The sequence below is a fragment of the Bufo bufo genome, chromosome 1 (genome assembly GCF_905171765.1).
Source record: "Bufo bufo chromosome 1, aBufBuf1.1, whole genome shotgun sequence".
NCBI lineage: Eukaryota > Metazoa > Chordata > Amphibia > Anura > Bufonidae > Bufo > Bufo bufo.
The window spans coordinates 141,213,399-141,234,361 of record NC_053389.1 but is presented as its reverse complement, the minus strand read 5'-3'; the positions used below and the strand labels follow the sequence as shown (position 1 = coordinate 141,234,361).

General features: G+C 41.9%; 1 protein-coding gene across 1 annotated transcript in view; it reads right to left on the bottom strand.

Moving 5' to 3' along the window:
- Positions 1-20,963, bottom strand: part of TTC34 (tetratricopeptide repeat domain 34) — a 176,905-nt gene that overhangs the window by 72,244 nt on the left and 83,698 nt on the right. The window contains exons 5-6 of the mRNA XM_040415571.1: positions 11,391-11,664; positions 8,623-8,837 (exon numbers count right to left, since the gene is read on the bottom strand). Coding sequence (XP_040271505.1) covers positions 8,623-8,837; positions 11,391-11,664 — 489 coding nt within the window. The remainder of the gene's footprint in view (positions 1-8,622; positions 8,838-11,390; positions 11,665-20,963) is intronic.

Genomic DNA, 20,963 nt, shown 5'->3' with positions numbered 1-20,963 from the left:
TTCTGGCCATTTTGCCATAAAGCCCAAATTGGTAGCATGTTGCATTGATGGATGCAATTATGGAGGCTTCTCCCATCTGCACACAGGATCTTTGAAGTTCAGCCAGAATGACGATTGCGTTCTTGATCACCTCTCTTACCAAGGCCCTTCTCCCCTGATTACTTAATTTGGTGGTGCAGTCAGCTCTAGGAAGAGCTCTGGTTGTTCCAAACTTCTTCCATTTAAGGATTATGGAGGCTACCGTGCTCCTGGGAACTCTCAGTGCAGCAAACATTTTTCGCACCCTTCTCGAGATTTGTGCCTCCACATAATCCTGTCTCTGAGCTCTACACACACAGTTCTTGCATCCTCATGGCTTGGTTTTTGCTTTGATATACATGTCAGCTGTGAGACAGGGTTACAGTCAGGTCCATAAATATTTGCAACCAAGTATTAAAAAGTGAAAGTTTGATTTATGATTATTATTCTGTCCCATTACTTTTGGTTCCTTAACAAGTGGGAGGCACATATACAAACTGTTGTAATTCCTACACCATTCACCTGATTTGGATGTAAATACCCTCAAATTAAAGCTGACAGTCTGCAGTTAAAGCACATCTTGTTTGTTTCTTTTCAAATCCATTGTGGTGGTGTATAGAGCCAAAATTTTTAGAATTGTGTCAATGTCCCAATATTTATGGACCTGATTGTATGTCATTCTAAATAATGTCAACTTAATTGACCACAGATGGACTCCAATCAAGGTGTAGAAACATCTCAAAGATGGACAAGAGAAATGGGAGGCTCCCGGAGGGTCTAAATAATTATTTCCTTGCATTTAAGTTTTTGTTTTTTAATCCCTTGACGATATGCACCATATATGTATGGCACATGTTTTCTCTTTAAAGATGGTGCCCGCTCTGCTCAAGAGTTTCAGACACCTGGAGCTAATGTCTGTGAGTGGGAATAATGTGTGGTGACTATGGGAGCTGTTTCTTTGTTGTGGTAGCCTCGGTCCCTCTGAAGGATCTGGGGCTACCACAGCAATAGTTCATATGCCAAAGGCACGGCTCCATAAGAACAAAATGGAACTCCCATAGGGTACAGTGGTAATTCATTGCAGTCTATGGGAGAAGCGATCCGAGCATCACACATTTAAGTCCCTTTAGGGGACTTAAAAAAAAGTGAAATAAAGTAAAAGATAAAAACAAAACAAAAAGTCATATAGACTCCAAAATAATACCAATAAAAACTACAGGTCGCCCTGCAAAAAAAAAAAAAGCTCTCACATAGCTTGGTAGATGTAATTAAAAAAGTTATTGAGGTAAGAATATAGCGATGAAGATAATTTTTTTTTAAAGTTTAACATTTTTTTTTCAGTATTAAAACTCAAGAAAAACTATATACAGTACATGTCATATGGCTGTATTGAAACAGAGAAATAAGGTAACAGGTTGAATTTATCACATAGGGAATGCAGTAAAAACAAAACCCATGAAACTATAGAGCAAATGTGTTTTTCTTTCTCCAATTCCACCAAATCTGGAATTTATTTCCAGCTTCCCACTGTATCATATGCAATATTAATTGGTGCCATTATAAAGTATAACTTGCCTCTCAAAAAACAAGATCTCATACGTCTATGTGAATGGAAAAGTTATGGCTCTGGAAAGGCAGGGAGTGAAAAACAAAAACGCAAAAACTGAATGATTTTGGGGTTAATAAATTTTCTATAAAATTCTAAAACGTTTTTTACTTTCTTATTATTGGATATTGAGTGCAGAATATTAAGGGAAAACTTTATTTTTTATTTATTTTTTATTTTTTTTATTTTAGCACAAGGGTGCAACATAAAATATTAAAAAATTATGACTTTCCGAATGCATTGTAATTAATAATCTGAACCAAAAGAAAGATCAATGGGACTATGACTATAACATGTATAATCATCTTTATTAGTCAAAATATATAATTTAAATACAATAATAAGGAGAAAGAGGTACGATGGAAAGTGATCCAGAAAAAATATACAGTACATGGGATACAAAGATCAGATACAGCACTTATGTCACAGATGTAATAATGGGAAGCAAACCCCAAACTCTTATATCTAGCTACATAGTAAAGCCAAAAAGATACTATAGAGTCCTAATAGTTGTACTCCACCAGTGGGGGCAAAAAAATACACGCCCCAAAAAAAGGTTGTTGACCAAGCTGGATAATTCAGGCTCTCGACCAGGGCAACAACAAATAGAAGCCCAAGGTAGTAGATTAGACTAAAACTATAAGGCTGAGTACATATAGGAACTTAATGATAGGGCTAGGTACATAGATATTGCACAAAGTTATAAATGCTCCACTTGGCTACTAGCTGAATATATAGTGCTGAATACATACAAAATCCAGTTAGCCCTAAAGATGAATACATATAAAGGCTTTATAATACCTGAAGCTGAGTACCTAAATATTGCACAGAGCTGCAGATACTATACTATACTAGACTTCTAGCTAGATATATATTTACTGAATACATAAAAAGTCCTAGGTGCTATGTTTTGACCGGAGCAGTAGTGCTGGTGCCGTGCTGAGTACATATAAATAATAACATATAGTAATCAAATCAATAATTGCACACAGCACACATATGTACATTAGAGATGGCCTTGCGGTTCGCCCAGCGGTCGTTTTGCGGCGAACTTTGCATGTTCGCAATTCGCCGAACATGCGAACATATGGAGAAATTCGCGCCCGCCATATTCTTTTACATTGTGAAGAACTTTGATCCATGACACATCCATCAGGTGGTACAGGACAGCCAATTGAGACATTTCAGCACATGGACATACCCCCTACCTTATAAATAAACCTGATCTGGCCGCCATTTTACATTCAGTGTTTTGCCAGTGTAGGGAGAGGTTGCTGTGTGGAGCAGGAACAGGCTGTTAGGGACACCAAACGCTAGCTAATAGAGCCACAAAAGTCATTTTAAGCACTAGTATAGGTGTGCTATCGATATGGGTGATACACAGAGGGGTGCGAAATACTTATAATATACTTTTATAATGAGTCAAAAACACATAGATCTATATAGTGATCACCTGGAAGTCAGGGGCCTAGGGGCTAGGGTCTTACTAGGGCAAATTTTATATAGAGTAAGGTTCCAGACGGGGTCTCTCTTATCAGGGCGGGTGGTCTGTGGTTAGGCTATCAGGGCCAGAATAGCACCCCCCTGTAGGGCAATATCAGGGACAGTTCTTTGCCCACCCTGTCCTTCAATACCACATCATCATCTAGTCCAGGGATGGTGGTAGGACATATGGTTTCTGATTTGGTGCCGCCGAGCACTTGTTATTGCCTACCACATCTATGCTTTTTGGTTAACTTTAATAATTTAATTTATTTTCATTTTGAGGGATATCTTTTCCATTCACACGTCTGCAAAATGGGTCCGCATCCATTCCTCAATTTTGCGGAACGGGTGCAGACCCAGTCATTTTCAATGGGGCCTGAATGTGCTGTTCGCATCTGCGGATCCGCACTTCCGCATCTGTGCTTCCGTTTCCGCAAAAAAATAGAACATTTCCTATTCTTGTCCGCAATTGCAGACAAGATTAGGCATTTTCTATTATAGTGCTGGCGATGTGCGGTCCACAAATTGCGGAATGCACATTGCAGGTGTCCGTGTTTTGCGGATCCGCAAAACACTTACGGACGTGTGAATGGACCCTCATAGTAACATTATTAAAGGTTGCGTTTTATCTTTATGTATATTCTAATGGATTGCCTTCCTTGTACAATGTTATAATATACTTTCTATGTTAGAAAGTATATTATAGTGCATTTGTATTGTGCGGCAGTTGTGTGCGGTTCTGCTGCGATACTGCAGGTATATAGAGGGACAAGCGTTATTGGAACAAATAATTTCTACTGGTGTGATATACCAGTTGTCCCCCAAAAAAAAAAGATTGAAGCGGGGTGTTATATACCAATATACACTGCTCAAAAAAATAAAGGGAACACTTAAACAACACAATGTAACTCCAAGTCAATCACACTTCTGTGAAATCAAACTGTCCACTTAGGAAGCAACACTGAGTGACAATCAATTTCACATGCTGTTGTGCAAATGGGATAGACAACAGGTGGAAATTATAGGCAATTAGCAAGACACCCCCAATAAAGGAGTGGTTCTGCAGGTGGTGACCACAGACCACTTCTCAGTTCCTATGCTTCCTGGCTGATGTTTTGGTCACTTTTGAATGCTGGCAGTGCTTTCACTCTAGTGGTAGCATGAGACGGAGTCTACAACCCACACAAGTGGCTCAGGTAGTGCAGCTTATCCAGGATGGCACATCAATGCGAGCTGTGGCAAGAAGGTTTGCTGTGTCTGTCAGCGTAGTGTCCAGAGCATGGAGGCGCTACCAGGAGACAGGCCAGTACATCAGGAGACGTGGGGGAGGCCATAGGAGGGCAACAACCCAGCAGCAGGACCGCTACCTCCGCCTTTGTGCAAGGAGGAACAGGAGGAGCACTGCCAGAGCCCTGCAAAATGACCTCCAGCAGGCCACAAATGTGCATGTGTCTGCTCAAACGGTCAGAAACAGACTCCATGAGGGTGATATGAGGGCCCCACGTCCACAGGTGGGGGTTGTGCTTACAACCCAACACCGTGCAGGACGTTTGGCATTTGCCAGAGAACACCAAGATTGGCAAATTCGCCACTGGCGCCCTGTGCTCTTCACAGATGAAAGCAGGTTCACACTGAGCACATGTGACAGACGTGACAGAGTCTGGAGACGCCGTGGAGAACGTTCCGCTGCCTGCAACATCCTCCAGCATGACAGGTTTGGCATTGGGTCAGTAATGGTGTGGGGTGGCATTTCTTTGGAGGGCCGCACAGCCCTCCATGTGCTCGCCAGAGGTAGCCTGACTGCCATTAGGTACCGAGATGAGATCCTCAGACCCCTTGTGAGACCATATGCTGGTGCGGTTGGCCCTGGGTTCCTCCTAATGCAAGACAATGCTAGACCTCATGTGGCTGAAGTGTGTCAGCAGTTCCTGCAAGACGAAGGCATTGATGCTATGGACTGGCCCGCCCGTTCCCCAGACCTGAATCCAATTGAGCACATCTGGGACATCATGTCTCGCTCTATCCACCAACGTCACGTTGCACCACAGACTGTCCAGGAGTTGGCAGATGCTTTAGTCCAGGTCTGGGAGGAGATCCCTCAGGAGACCGTCTGCCACCTCATCAGGAGCATACACAGGCGTTGTAGGGAGGTCATCATACAGGCATGTGGAGGCCACACACACTACTGAGCCTCATTTTGACTTGTTTTATGGACATTACATCAAAGTTGGATCAGCCTGTTGTGTGTTTTTCCACTTTAATTTTGAGTGTGACTCCAAATCCAGACCTCGATGGGTTGAAAAATTTGATTTCCATTTTTTTTATTTTTGTGTGATTTTGTTGTCAGAACATTCAACTATGTAAAAAACAAAGTATTTCAGAAGAATATTAAATTAATTCAGATCTAGGATGTGTTATTTTTGTGATCCCTTTATTTTTTTGAGCAGTGTACTTTCTTTATAGTGCATTTGGGTACTGCATAGTGCATTTGCGCTTGCGCGTACGCGAAAATTATATTGCCGATACTCCGCATTGAAAACAAAATTGAATGGAGAACGCAACTTCGAATAATACATCTGATATGTCACTGTCCATGTTGTGGGACTATTTGTGCACTTCTAGTAATTATTTCTTGTCTGCAAATATGAGCTGAAGGTTTTTCAGGTTCGCCTGACATTAAAATGAATGGGACCTGCCGCGAATTTGCAAACATTTGATCGCGTTCGCGCAAACGCGAACCGCCCCGGCAGATGTTTGTCCATCACTAATGTACATACAAAAAGATAACAAACTACTCAGGGGAACAGTCCATATGCAGCTATAGCAACCTACCCACAGACAGGATGTGCAATATGCTGAAGTATCACCCTAAGCACAAACACCTCGACACGTGTTTCGCCCCTCAGGCTTCATCAGGAGGTGAGTATAAAATTAAAAAGGGGGTATATAAAGGGTCAGCGGGCACTAGATGAATAATTAGAGAAATCACCTGGACAACATCATGTGTAGCGCTGCTCTGTCATGATGGAGCAGCGCTACACATGATGTTGTTCAGGTAATTTCTCTAATTATTCATCTAGTGCTCGCCTCCTTTCCCTTTATACTGTATACCCCCTTTTTAATTGTATACTCACCTCCTGACGAAGCCTGAGGGGCGAAACACTTGTCGAGGTGTTTGTGCGTGGGGTATATTGAACATCATGTCTGTGGGTAGGTTGCTATAGCTGCATATGGACTGTTCCCCTGAGTAGTTTGTTATCTTTTGTGTGCTGTGTGCAATTATTGATTTGATTACTATATATTATTATTTATATGTGCTCAGCACGGCACCAGCACTACTGCTCTGGTGAAACATAGCACCTAGGACTTTGTATGTATTCAGTAAATATATATCTAGCTAGAAGTCTAGTATAGTATAGTATCTGCAGCTCTGTGCAATATTTATGTACTCAGCTTCAGGTATTATAAAGCCTTTATATGTATTTAGCTTTAGGTCTAACTGGATTTTGTATGTATTCAGCACTATATATTCAGCTAGTAGCCAAGTGGAGCATTTATAACGTTGTGCAATATCTATGCACCTAGCTCTTGGTATCTTTAAGTTCCTATATGTACTCAGCCTTATAGTTTTAGTCTAATCTACTACCTTGGGCTTCTATTTGTTGTTGCCCTGATGGATAGCCTGTCCTGAATTATCCAGCTTGGTCAACAAACTTATTTTGGGGTGAGTATTTTTTTGCCCCCACTGGTGGAGTACAACTATTAGGACTCTATGGTATCTTTTTGGCTTTACTATGTAGCTAGATATAAGAGTTTGGGGTTTGCTTCCCATTATTACATCTGTGACATAAGTGCTGTATCTGATCTATGTATCCCATGTATATTTTTTCTGGATCACTTTCCATCGTACCTCTTTCTCCTTATTATTGTATAAAAAAATATATATTTTGACTAATAAAGATTATTATACATTTTATAGTCATAGTCCCATTGATCTTTATTTTGGTTGGGATTTGTGTTGCGTTTTAATCTGGGGACAACTTGGATAATATAAGGTGGTTGTAGGTTTTAATAATTAATAATCTGGTCTGCTTCAAATCTTTAAAATTGCTGTTCTAGCTAATTTCTGTAATACTTTTCCTGAGATGTTTACTTGTGGAGCTGCAAGTTCAGAGCTCAATCAGTGTTTTGTGCGTTCTCTCAAAGGTCTAGTCTGTGTTTCCTCCCACATCCTGAAATGCCTTTGCAAGCTGGAATTTCTAGTAGAAATGGCAGATCAGATCTCTCCTCAAGGATATATAACATGCTGTGTATGAAAAACCTAGACATGTTCTGAGCAGAGATGCCTCTACATTGTTCTGAGGTAGGTTAGCAAAAAAAAGAATAGACTACACAGGGTTTGTTTGCAGCCATAAAGCAACAGCTGCACTGGCCCAGTCCATAGGTCTGCATGGGAATTGCTTACACAAACGGTAGGGTTTTCTGAACCTGAGGCTACTTACAAAGTTGTCTTTAAAAAACAGTTTCAGAAAGCCAAATCTGCAGCCTTTATTGTACCCCTAATTTTATTCATAAGATGAAATAAAAGTTGAATTATTTTAATAAAGGCTCCAGATTTGGCTTTGTGAAACTGGATTTCTGACAGTTGGTCTGCTGTTGCAGGAACCTTTTGAGCCATGGAGAGAGCACATTGCATTAGAAGAAGGAACTGTGGTGAGCATCCTTTTATTATTGTTTTGCACGATCTTTAAAAAACTTAGTACAAACAATGTATTATACACAGTGGCAGGCTGCCCATAGACCCTAGAGGAAAACTTCCCAGTGGGATGATGCTGAGGAGGTCCAACTGAGCTCTTCTCACTGCTGCTGCCTGTGTGCATAATCATCTGATGCTCTTGGCGTTAATTAAAGCTGGGAGCATCAGGTACTTATTTACCTCGTGCAGGTGCCCTCATGAAATTGATTGTATCGCTGTCCTGAATGGAGATAGAGTTGAATAATGCAGGATGCATGGGAGAATACAAATGCCATGGAGACACAGGCATCTAAGGCCGCAGCCTGAAAGAGGCTGATGGCTGCAACAGAGACAGCAAGCTATTTTTTGTCTTGTTCCTTAGCCACTAAGGGAGCATACTACTGGGGCACAATAGGGGCATTACGAGGGGAATTTAAGGTAGCATGCTGAAGGTAGGGCTAGCTTGGTGCTGGGCCTGCATCTCACCTCCTAAGCCCGCTGCTCCATATCTTAGAGATAATTGGAGGAGAACAGAACATGGCAGCTTTTGATGGCCACCACAAAAGGGTAGCTGCTGGGGTGGTATTTTGTGCTGCTCTGTGGTATTTTGTTCTGCTTGGGTGGTATTCTTTATGCTGCACTATAGTTTTGCTGACCTCACCTACTTGTGTTGCATACGCCTTCTGGGGGCCATTTCAGATTCCCAGTCTGCCCCTGATTATACACACATCTACATTAATATATAAATGAAACACAAGTTTACACATTGTGATGTTACCTGTGAGAGGCTTTGTCGTTCTCTTTTATCCAAAAACTTCACAAGAATTTCCAGCTCATTGCTGTTTTTACCAGCTAAGGTAGATAGTTCCTGAGCTGCTGCCAGAATGTTACGGCACTTGACATGGAGGAGTCCATACCTGGCTTTACCAGATTCATCAATGGCGCTGTTGTTGAAAGACATCTTAAGGTGTGTGAAAGCGTCTTCATATCTTTCTAAGATAGGAGGGAAAGGAAATAAATGTGATTATAACTATATTGTCACCTATTTCTTCTAAAGCTTTTGTTCCTGAATGCTACATTGATTCTACCATTTCTGAGGGAGCTGACATCATGCAGAGATCCTGTAAATAGTAAGAAATTGAAACACAAAGTAGAAAAAGAGAGTCTTAAATTATAAAATGTTTTAAGGATTTGCAGTTTGAACAATATTTATGTATATGAATGGTCCACCAATGATCTGATTGCCAGGATGCTGCTGGAGACGTGAATGTTTGCATGGTGTCCATTTAAATCAATGCACCATCAATATAATTAATGAAAGAGAAACTTTTTAGCTCTTTAAAGACATACTAAACATTATTACTCTGTAAATATGACTTAAAATGTATGACTTTGATACACTAGTCTCCAAGGACATGTTACTTGTAACGTCATATACTTATGCATAGTGTCTCGTGGCTAAGTCCTGTTGTAAAAGTCTAGTCATCTGATGTGGTGAATGACTCATGAGGTATTAAGTTTATGGTCTGTAGTCTGTGTGTTCTTTTTCTAAGTCTCATTTATATCTTTTGTTCCTCTTTACATCTTTTCCCACATTTCCAATAGCGTAGTATCTGTGCAATACTTTAAGCTCAAGGACCTTGGGTCAGTGGATACCCACTGGGACAACTTCACTCATTCAAGACGCAGTGGCCCTGATTTACCATTCTGGATTTTTGTACATCAGTCTCAGCAAATAGACTTGCTTATTTCAGATGCACCAAATTAATTAAGAGGCCTTGCCTCTTAATCATTTTGGTGCATCTCCAATTTTAAACTGCCTGACATTGAAATGTGAAGCTTGACGCTGGTGTGGATTTCAGCTTTATGCCATATTTTTAAATGATGGTAAATATGCTGGCCCATTGTGTCCTGTCCCCCTACCACCTGATCTTGCTTTCATAATGGCCATTAAAAAAAACTTTTGTTCACGGCGTAAAAAGGGGGTAGGTCACTGCTTTTGCGATTTTCGGCTGCAAAATGTGACCACCACTTTTTAGACAAAAAGGGCAAACAGTCTGACTATATAAAAAGGACATGAATGTATTTTTGTCCAATTTTATCAATTATTAAAGTCATGGGCCCTCTTAAAGGACCAGCTCCATGGATCTAGCAAGGAACTTTCTAAACATAATCCACTAGTGACTAGAAACCCCCTTATAATAACTATGGAAAACTTGGTTGATTGTCATAGATTTCACTGGTCGGTTACAGGTGTATGTGAACACTTGACAAAGTCACAGTGGGCCCCCTGTTTACCCCTCCTTTTACTTGCTAGGGGTCTTCAAGCCTGGTGAGCACTGGTATCTGCCTAGTTCTGCCTGGTGGTGACGCCGTCCTATGGATTAACCCAACTCTATTTGTCAGCTTTGAGTCTAACATTTAAAGTGTAACTGTTATTTCATTTTTTTAAATATTATATAGGAGCAGTGATTTTAATACTTTTTTTAATATACTTTATTAGAAAAATGTCAGCATTTTATTAGAAAACAGAATGTAAAGTGTCTACTTAGCAACACTATAACTGAATATTGCAAAGGAGAGCCCATCTTCAGCAAATACATTGAAGATGGCTGTGTGAAACATACAGAGCCAGGCTTCTCATCCTACCCTAGCTTCTGCTTCCCCAACCCAATCCACTGCCTCCGTACAAGTGCCCTAACATGTCTGACCTGTCCCTGCCTATCTGACTTGCTGCCAGTGCTGATCACTGGCAGCTCTGATCATTTCTATTTTCCGTGCAATTCTCTTTTAGTTAGTGAGCACAGGGAAGAGAGATGAGAATGGGGCTGCAGCAATCAGTGCTGACAATAAGTATACAGGAACATACTGTAGTACAATTACTACAATTATTGTCAGTGTACTATGTTCGGTTATTTCAAAGTGCAAAAAGTAAGCATGTGGCCCTCACCATAATCCATATATTCTTTGTTGACTTGTTATAATCCAACATATCATTGAGGATGGGAATGTTTCTGTATACTTACTTTCAGCACTGACTGCTGAAGCCACTTCTCCCCTTTCTGCAAGAAGTCCAAATAAGAAAGAAATGAGCAGAGCTGCCATTAACACTGGCAGCACTGCCATTAACAATGATTAACACTGGCAGCAAGAAAGATTGTCAGTGACAGGCCAGAAACATGGTGAGATACATGCAGGGAGGCAAGGGCAGAGTTAGGGAGAGAAGTGGCAGGCTGAGAAGCCTACCTCTGTAGGTTACACATAGCCATCTTCAGCGTACAGAAGATGCTAAAGAAAGACTCATTATAGTGTTGACTCACATACTGCCTTCTAATAAAAAATACCTAAATTGCCCTAATAAATTATATTACAAAAATGATTTAACATAAAAAATTAAATAACATTTATACTTTAAGAACATCAATAATATACCCCATGGGGGAAAATATGATGAAGAAAGGTCCCTTAGTTAGTACTATACATTTAGGTCCCTCAAAAAATAAAAAATAAAAGACATATAATAGTACAATTATTTTCTCATCCTACCTTTTGCAATAAGGATATCTGTGCACAGTAGATGAATTTTTCCTTGCATTTTGTCAATTTTACAAAGCGATTCTGCGATTATCTCCAGGTCCTTAAATACGGGGTCACTTTGCAGGCTCTTATTGGCATTAAGTAGCTGGGTCAGACCCGTACGGCTGTGCTCATGTAGCCAATTCACCACCTGTAACTGAGCCTCTGGCTTCAAAGAGCGGATCTCCTGGACAACATAACCTGCATCTGCTCTGAAGGCCAGCACCATGTCACACACCGCTTCCTTTGTGATTAAAAGGAGAGAAAAATAATTGGTTATGACCAACAAAGACATTGCAGTCAAGTCATTAATATCCTAATGGTAATTAACCTCTGGACATGGAAGGTTGAGAGCAGTGTAAATGATCTATTGTTAGCACAGGTAAATAGAATAGTTGGGAAGGCACCCAACTTTTTATAATTGTAGTGAACTTCTTTACTATCTGAAAAAGGAATGTGAAAATAAATCTTGCAGGATTTTTTTATTTAACCCTTACGTCCTTTAGATGGGTCTTTCAAACAGGCATATGCATGGAAAGTGCAATTAGTATATATCCAAGCAGCAGCCAGGCCTGTTGCTTTTTTGCTTTCTGGTAGCCCACTACAGCCACTACTGATAAAGGCTTAAAGGGGTTGTCCGGGTTCAGAGCTGAACCCGGACATATCCCCATTCTCACCCATGCAGCCCCCCTGACTTGAGTATCGGAGCAGTTCATGCTCCGATGCTTTCCTTTGCCCTGCGCTAAATCGCGCAGGGCAAAGGCATTTTTAGGAGTTCCGGTGACGAACCGGGCTCTCCATGGGGCTGCCAGGAAGCCCGTCACTAATGGGCGGGCTTTAGCGCAGCCCTAGCCAGTAAAACGGCTAGGGCAGCTCTAAAGCCCGCCCATCGGAGCCGGTGACGTCACTGAACACACTGCCGGGCGGAAGCTTCCGCCCGGCAGTGTGTTATGATAAACAAAAGAGCTCGTGCCCTGCACGATCTAGCACAGGGCAAGGGAGCACATCAGAGCATGAGATGCTCCGATGCTAGCCTCAGGAGTAATGTCTGGGTGAAAATAAGGGTATGTCCGGGTTCAGCTCTGAACCCGGACAATCCCTTTAAGGCGAAAATGTTCAGCTTATGACTGGATGTCCACTTGATAAAGAATACAGCACTAAAAGCAATCCAGTGGAGTGCGGGAATCTTTATTATATTTACTCTGGCTTGGGAACCATCTCCTGCATTCACACCTCTAAGTGATGTGCCATCAAATATATTATAAAAATAGATGCCATCCTGTGATTCTTCAAGCATCTGGCACCTAACACTGTAAGCAGTTTCCAAGTGGGTAATGCAGTGACTAGTAAAGGGTTGATACTCAGGTTTACAGTTTATCTATGCATCTGGTGATCCAGAAAGGCTATGTATGAAAGAAAATAGTTGTACTGGCAGCCTTGGTAATAGGGGACTGGCCCTATTTCCCCCTGGTAGAGTTGTAGGGAGTTCCTAGCAAGTAAGGCTAGAGGGAAGACCTGTTTGGTGTGTGCCGCTGCCAAGTAGGCCTAGAAAGTACTCATTTCCAGGGAGATACCCTGACAGGAAAAGCTGCCAGAGAGGTAACTATGAGAGACAACCTCTGAGGGAAAAAAGAACTGAATACTTGCAGAAGGTTGATGATCATTAAAGGATGCTACATAAACATTAAAGACCGTAAAAGTAACACACTTACGGCTTTTCAATTTACTGCATGTGGTTAGCGTTAACTGCTTCTGGTTCCCATCACAATTTTAAGATGGACAATGGCCATCCATTTTAGGACTGCACCCCTCAGTTGGGACAGCTTTGGTCATTTGGGAAGATTGCATGGTATTTAGAGAGAGACTAAAATGAGTCCAACATACTGACTATTCCCTATACAGGGGAGAACTACTACTTTGTAAAATAATTTAAAAATATGTCTACTGCTTGTGATTGCACTATAACACCCATTATCTTCAGTACCCATTCACCTAACATCAAGGGTACTCCAGCCACAACAAGGCAGGAGGTCCCCAAAGTTCAAGTTATGTGCTGAGGGAAAGAAGTGTTGCACCCCACTCAACACTGCACACGCGGCCTGGGGAGAGCACTGGAGAGAGGTATTAGCCACTATAAGAACTATGACCACCCTCATTACCACTGCTACCACTCTCAATCTCCACTACAACCCTGATTGCCTCCACCTGTGGGCCAGAATGCTGCAGTCACGTTCATTAGCCTAGTTTAGCAGATTTTTGCAGCTTTTATTGCTGACTGTGATCGGGTGAGAACCGCATAGTACATAAATTACTATTTGAGATGTCTTGTTTTTCAGGTGAAAAACCATTTGCATGGAAAATTTGCAATCTACACTACTCATGAACAGTGCATCTATTGAATTCATAGTCTTGTCATAAGACTATGAAGCCAATAGATGGCGCTGTTCAGGAGTCATGAACAGCGCCATCTATTGGTTTCATATTTTTATGACAAGATTATTTGTCTTGTCATAAGACTATGAAACCAATAGATGACGCTGTTCATCTTGTTGGGGTTCTAGGTAAGTGGGGCTCAACAGAGTCCACACACTGTGTAGCACTCAGCCTATAATAGCCTTTGCTAATACTGAGGTGTATATCGGATTGCTGCTTAATATTCACACATCTTCTAGCACTTTATCTGCGGTAATATAAGCTTGCTAGGGTGTATCTGAGGACTATTGCCTTGCTTGTAATGACTCATGAACAGCACCATCTATCGGTTTCATAGTCTTATGACAAGACTATGAATCCAATAGATGGCGCTGTTAATGAGTAGTGTAGATCGCAAATATTCTAATCGCTAATTTTTATCGTGAAATTTTCATGCAAAAGGCTGAGTGCTACACGATGTGTAGACTCTGTTGTACAGAGTGCCCCACTTACTAGCGCCACAGCAAGATAAACAGTGCCATCTATTGGTTTCATAGTCTTATGACAAGACTAATAGTCTTGTCATAAGACTCATAGTCTAATAGTCTTGTCATAAGACTATGAAACAAATAGATGGCGCTGTTCATGACTCATGAACAGCGCCATCTATTGGCTTTATAGTCTTATGACAAGACTATGAATCCAATAGATGGCGCTGTTCATGAGTAGTGTAGATCGCAAATTTTCCATGCAAATGGTTTTTCAGCTGAAAAACAAGGTAGATTCTGCTCATTTGCATGTCTTTCCCATATGCCCATGTTTATGAAATTTGTTTTTACATGACAAAACTGTATAGAAAGGTTATTGAATATTATGTTAGGACAATCAGATTTTTTTTTGTCACCCTAATGATATTGATCTAGGTGCGCAGGTCCACCCAATCAACAGATGTGAAGCAACTTTGAGTCTTACTGGCTCTCAGTCAGATGAGAGCTGGTTTGGAATGTCTCATAGTGTGCAAGGCTGCCATTGTAAGGTATGCTGACTGTTATCTGTCTCATGGATAGATTGTTGGCTTTCACATACCTGGCTTTTGGCATATAGCCTTTGTGTGGTTGTCTATTGTATGTCATAGATAATAGGAGTCCAAGACGCATCCAGCCATCCTCTTAATGCTCTTTCCAACCAATTTTGATAGGGTTTCCATCAATTTCTAACCTTTTTTTGTGAACCAGACACCCTCTCTTCTTCAGAGCAGGGGGTGCCTGGTTTGATGCTCAGGTCTCCCATTAACTTTGATTGTATTAATTTGTACTCGAGCACCCGCAGTATTCCGCCGAGCACTGCTATGTGCCGAGCATAACGATGCTCGAGCCGAACAGCAGTTTGGCCAAGCATGCTCGCTCAATACTAGCCCTAATGGTATAGTACACCCTGCTGTATTAATGCTTTTGTGCTTTATAATTTTATCTTTTTCAGTTTCACCTCATAATAACACCCAAAAATGCGTGTCACTTTCACATTGAGCAGGCCTCTTCCCACAGCATTGTAATGTGCATGCCATCTCCTCTCTGATATAAACAAGAGACGGGAGAGCACTGGGAGGAGGAGCACAGCCCTGAGTGCCTGGGATTGGGCAGAAAGTGGAGGGGGGAGGGCTGCTTTAGATGCTGCTATCTCCTGAAAGCTGAGATTTCAGGCTTTCATACAAGACCAGAATGACAGCTAAAGTCCAAGCAACAGAGGAGAAATCACTGTTAGAAATTGAGTCGGGAATAATCACGGGTAAAACCTGCTTTTACTTTCACTTTCAGCTGCATTCACTGCATCCTGATTTCTATCAGTGATATCTTCCCCTGTACTGAACATATTGCTGTCATTTAGGTATTGTCTGAAAGCTTGGAATGTCAGTTTTCAAACAATACAAAAAAAATAACTATCTCTGGCTGGTACCAAACCAGAGATATGAGTAGATAAAGGAGCCCCCCCCCCCCTGTAGTGTGGAGGACAATGAGAGAGCAATGGCAGAGCTGACAGGAGTAGAGAAAGATAGTAAAAAAATATATAGAAATATTACATTATCATCAGTGTAGTGACCCACATAATAAAATTACGTTATTTTTACCACACAGTGAACACTGTAAAAAAAAATTCCACAAAATAATGTTAAAATTGCATTTTTTTATCTCCCCCCCCCCCCCTCCAAAAAAAAATATTGGTATTTAATACACTATATAACCCAAAATGGTTCCTAAAAAAACTTTTAATGTGACTATAAAGAGGCTAAAACAAATGCTTACTGATTTCATGTAATTGCAGGGCTTGTCTCTGGTTAGCTGTATGTGAGAGGATACACACTGCTCTGGGGTAGTGGGGGAATTTATCTGCATTCTGATTGGTCTTGTCTGTCTCTGGTTAGCTGTATGTTGGAGGATATACATTGCTCTGGGGTAGTGGGGAAGGTTATCTGCATTCTGATTGGACTTTTCTGTCTCTGGTTAGCTGCATTTGGGAGGATACACACTGCTCTGGGGTAGTGGGGAGGTTATCTGCATTCTGATTGGTCCTGCTAGTTCATGTAAGGAGAGCAATGGGTTATGGGAGATGAGGGAAATACAGAATGGGCTCAAGGACTTGGCAAACAACATCACAGGAAGTGCAGCAGAGGCCATCTTAGGAAGATGCTGAAATAAAGGGAAAGAGAAATAGGGTTGCTAAGGGCTGAATACAGACATCCGAAAGGTAAAATTAACTGAAAAATAAAGCTTCATGAATATCTTCTCTTGAGCATCACATATTTTAAGAATTTCATTTTTGGTAGTGAAATGGTAGTAGTGTCCCATTGATAGTAGTGTCCTATTAACTCCTATTGGACTGCAATAGGGGTTGCGTCACTTCAGCAAGTGGCATTTATCATGTAGAAGTATCATGTAGAAGTTAATACAACAAACTTACTAATGTATTGTTATTATCCATATTGCTTCCTTTGCTGGATTCATTTTTCCATTTTGTTATACACTGCTTGTTTCTTGGGGTTACGACCACCCTGCAGACAGTCCAGCAGCGTTGTTCATGCTTGCACACTATAAGAAAAAGTGTCGGCCCTCTCTGGTGCTTTTTTCTACAGTGTGCAAGCAAGACCACACTGCTGGATTGCAGGGTGGTCGTAACCATGGAAACGAGCAGTGTATAATCTGATTGAAAAATTAATGAAGCCAGCAAAGAAAGCAATATGTATAATAACAATACATTAGTAAGTGGCTTGTATTAACTTGATAAATGCTATTTGCGGCAGTGACATAACCCCTTTAATTGAGAAAATGTGCTTGTAAAGAAACTAGCAGATGGAAAAAGACCCAAAATCTGCAGTTTACAAACATTTCTGACTGCAGCACAATGTAACTCGCATCCACAGCAACGGTTTGCATTTTCTTTGTTTTTGAACTATAGACCGATATGTTCACAGAAGTACAAAGTATTTCAACAGACTTAATTTCGGAATGCCACCCTTTTAAGTAGGAGAAGCTAGTCTAGTGATGACTAACCTCGGGCACTCCAGCTGTGGTGAAACTATGACTCCCAGCATGCTCCATTCATTTCTGCAAGCAAGTGTGCATCTTGGGAGTTGTAGTTTTACAACAGCTGGAGTGCCGGAGGTTAGCCATCACAGAGATAGACAAACCTTGGGCGTCTGAACACTAGTAATGAAAATAAAAGTTCATATATTGACCTTGTTCCTTTTGTATATTTTTTATGGTAAAAAATATGAAGAAACAAAATTCAGCATTTTATTATTTTCTTGAATTCTCTTTTAATAAGTTTATCCCAGTAAAAGCCATCACTTGATTAAAGCTTCTAAATAGAGATGAGCGAATTTCCAAAAAAATTGATAAGGCCAGTTCGCTGAATTTATCTAAAAAATTTGGTTTGATCCGAACTTATTTGTGGCGAATCGCGTAAAAAAAACAGCTATTTCCTGGCTGCAGAGAGCCTTTATAGTGGTGTAGAATACTGTGCCTTGCAGCAACACGCATAGGGAGTCTGCTGTGGTAGTGAAACAATACTGTGAGTCAGTATGACATAAAGACAGGTGCCGCTCTTAAAATCACTGCACACTTCACTTATTTGGGCAGTTACGGGGCCAAAACTCACAAAAAAAGTGTGAACTCAGCCTAATAGGTCAATGTTACAGATGTCTACAGAACCTGTTCTATTAAACGCTTATACAAGTAGAGCCCCCCCCCCCCCTTCCCAACAGAGTGGAGAGGGTTTCAGCAAGTCAGCAAATCAGTAAGTTTGTGTTGACGTCACTGATTATTTTGCCCTTCCTCTGATCCATCAGAACATTAACCCCCAAAAAACAGATTCTGTCTGTGGAGTATCCGCCTTCACTCGGTCACCATTTGGTCAGTAATCCATCAGTATTGCTAAAGTAGAAAAAAAACATGAGTGGATCCAAAACAGAGATGACACGTGAATGGAATATTTGCATGTCTTCTGTGTTTTGTACCCACTCCTGCTTTTGGCTACCAAATCATCAGCCAATTCTGATGCAAAATAGGGACCATGTCATGCAGGCCTTACAGTTGTTACATAGACAGGATCCATTGTGGGTCTCATTTTTCCTTCCTTCTGACAGATCAGAAGAAGGGTCAAATAAATGATGATGTCAGTCAGGCCAAAAGGCAAAATAGTGGCCCAGTCATGACGTGGGGAGGGTGGGAACTGCATGATAAGTCCACAGAGTGGCCCTATGACATAGTGGTGAGGTGGAAGCAGCATCAGAAGACCACAGAGTGGCAAGGTGACATAGTGTGGAGGTGGCAGCAGCATCAGGAGACCACAGAGTGGCAAGATGACAGTGTGGAGGTGGAAGCAGCATCAGAAGACCAAAGAATGGCAAGTTGACATAGTTTGGAGGTGGCAGCAGCATCAGAAGACCACAGAGTGGCAAGGTGACATAGTGTGGAGGTGGCAGCAATAGTAACTGATGCAGATAGCCAGAAGAAACCAGTCTCTTTTGTCAAAGTGTTGGTGTGGCACCATGGATGATCTAGGCTGATGCATCAGGCATTGGTGGGTGGAAATCCTGGCTGATCCAAGCCTGATTCAACTTGACAAAGGTCAGTCTCTCCACATTTTGGGTGGACAGGCAAGTTCTTCTTGGGGTAACTATGGCCCCCGCCGCACTAAACACCCGCTCTGATGCCACACTACTGGCCAGGCAGGACAGCTTTTTCAGGGCAAACTCTGCCAGTTGCGGCCAAAAATCTAGTTTGGCTGCCCAGTAGCCCAGCGGATCTTCAATGTGGGGTGGCAGGGTGCTGTCCAAGTATGCCACCACCTGCTGGTTAAGGTCCTGCTCCAGGTCTAGCTGCTGCTGAGTAGTTTCTTCACTATGCGTGTGAAGAAAGCTGCTCATCAGCGACTCTGGACTCAAGTTGCTGCTGATGGAGCTGCACACACAGCAGCCATGGCAGAGGAACGTGAGCGCAGAGGGCCCCCCCGGTCAGACCTGCGAGAGGATGGACGATGGCGGAGATAGGCAGCGGCCAACTAACTAAATAGGATGTCTCTATAGTAGTTCAGTTTTTTCTCCCTTTCAGCGGGTGTAAAAAAGGTCCCCATTTTGGACCGGTAGCGAGGGTCCAACATGGTGGAGAGCCAGAAGTCATTCCTCTGCTGAATGGTGACAATTTGGCTGTCAATACGCAAACAAGTGAGCAAGCATTGGGCCATTTGTGCAAGTGACTCGGAGTCACTCCCTGCCTCCATCTCCACTGCATACTGCCATGGTGAGTCTGAGTCCTCTGTCTCGTCTTTCTCATCGCACTGTTGCTCCTCTGGCTGGTCCTGCTCCTCCTCTCCTGTCATCTGTGTAGAAAAAACTCCCATTTCGCTAGACATAGCTTGTGCTCCAATGTCCTTCTCCTCCAGTTCAGCCCCCACAGGGCTCATGTGGCCGTGAAATATAGGCGCCTCGTCTCCAGTCCCCTGACCAGCCAGATTTAGCAGCATCTGTTCCAGGACATGAAGCAGTGGAATGATGTTGTTCATCTCGTAGTCCTCGCGACTGACAAATAACGTGGCCTCCTCAAAGGGCCTGAGCAAATGGCAGGTGTCACGCATGAGCTGCCACTGGCTGACATAGAAGTTACACAGCGGAGTACTCCTGTCTGCTTGGATCATCAAGAAATCATTTATAGCTAGTGATGGCCTTGCGGTTCGCCCGGTGGTCGGTTCACGGCGAACTTTGCACGTTCGCGATCCGCCGAACATGCGAACATATGGCGATGTCTGCACGCGCCATATTATTTTGCATTGTGCTGAACTTTGACCCATGACACATCCATCAGGTGGGACAGGACAGCACATTGACACACCCCCAACCCTATAACAGAGCCTGATCTGGCAGCCATTTTGCATTATGTGTTTTGCCAATGTAGGGAGAGGCTGCATTTTGGAGCAGGGACAGGCTGTTAGGAACTTAGGGACACCAAACGCTAGCTAATAGGGCTACAAAAGTCCTTTTAAGGATTGGTAACGTTGCGCTATCGATAGGTGTGATACACAGAGGGATGTGATATACTTATAATATACTTTCTAACATAGAAAGTATATTATAGTGCATTTGTATGCTTCCAGAAAATACTGATTGAGAGCTGCGATCTATCAGCTTCCACAAAATAGTGATTGAGGTTTTCCATATACCTGTGTACACAAAATTACTGCTTGAGGGTGATATAGCAGCTTCAAGTAACAACTGATTGATGCCTGCCATATATCAGCTTGCACAAAATAGTGATAGAGGTTTTTAATATACCTGTGTCAACAAAATTACTGCTTGAGGGTGATATACCAGTTTCAACTAACAACTGATTGAGGCTTGCCATATATTAGCTTCCACAAAATAGTGATAGAGGTTTTCCATATACCTGCGTCCACAAAATACAGATTGTGGATTTTGATATACCTGCTTCAAATAACAACTGATTGAGGCCTACCATATATCAGCTTCCACAAAATAGTGATAGAGGTTTTCCATATACCTGCGTCCACAAAATTACTGCTTGGGGGTGATATACCAGCTTCAATTAACAACTGATTGAGGCCTGGCATATATCAGCTTCC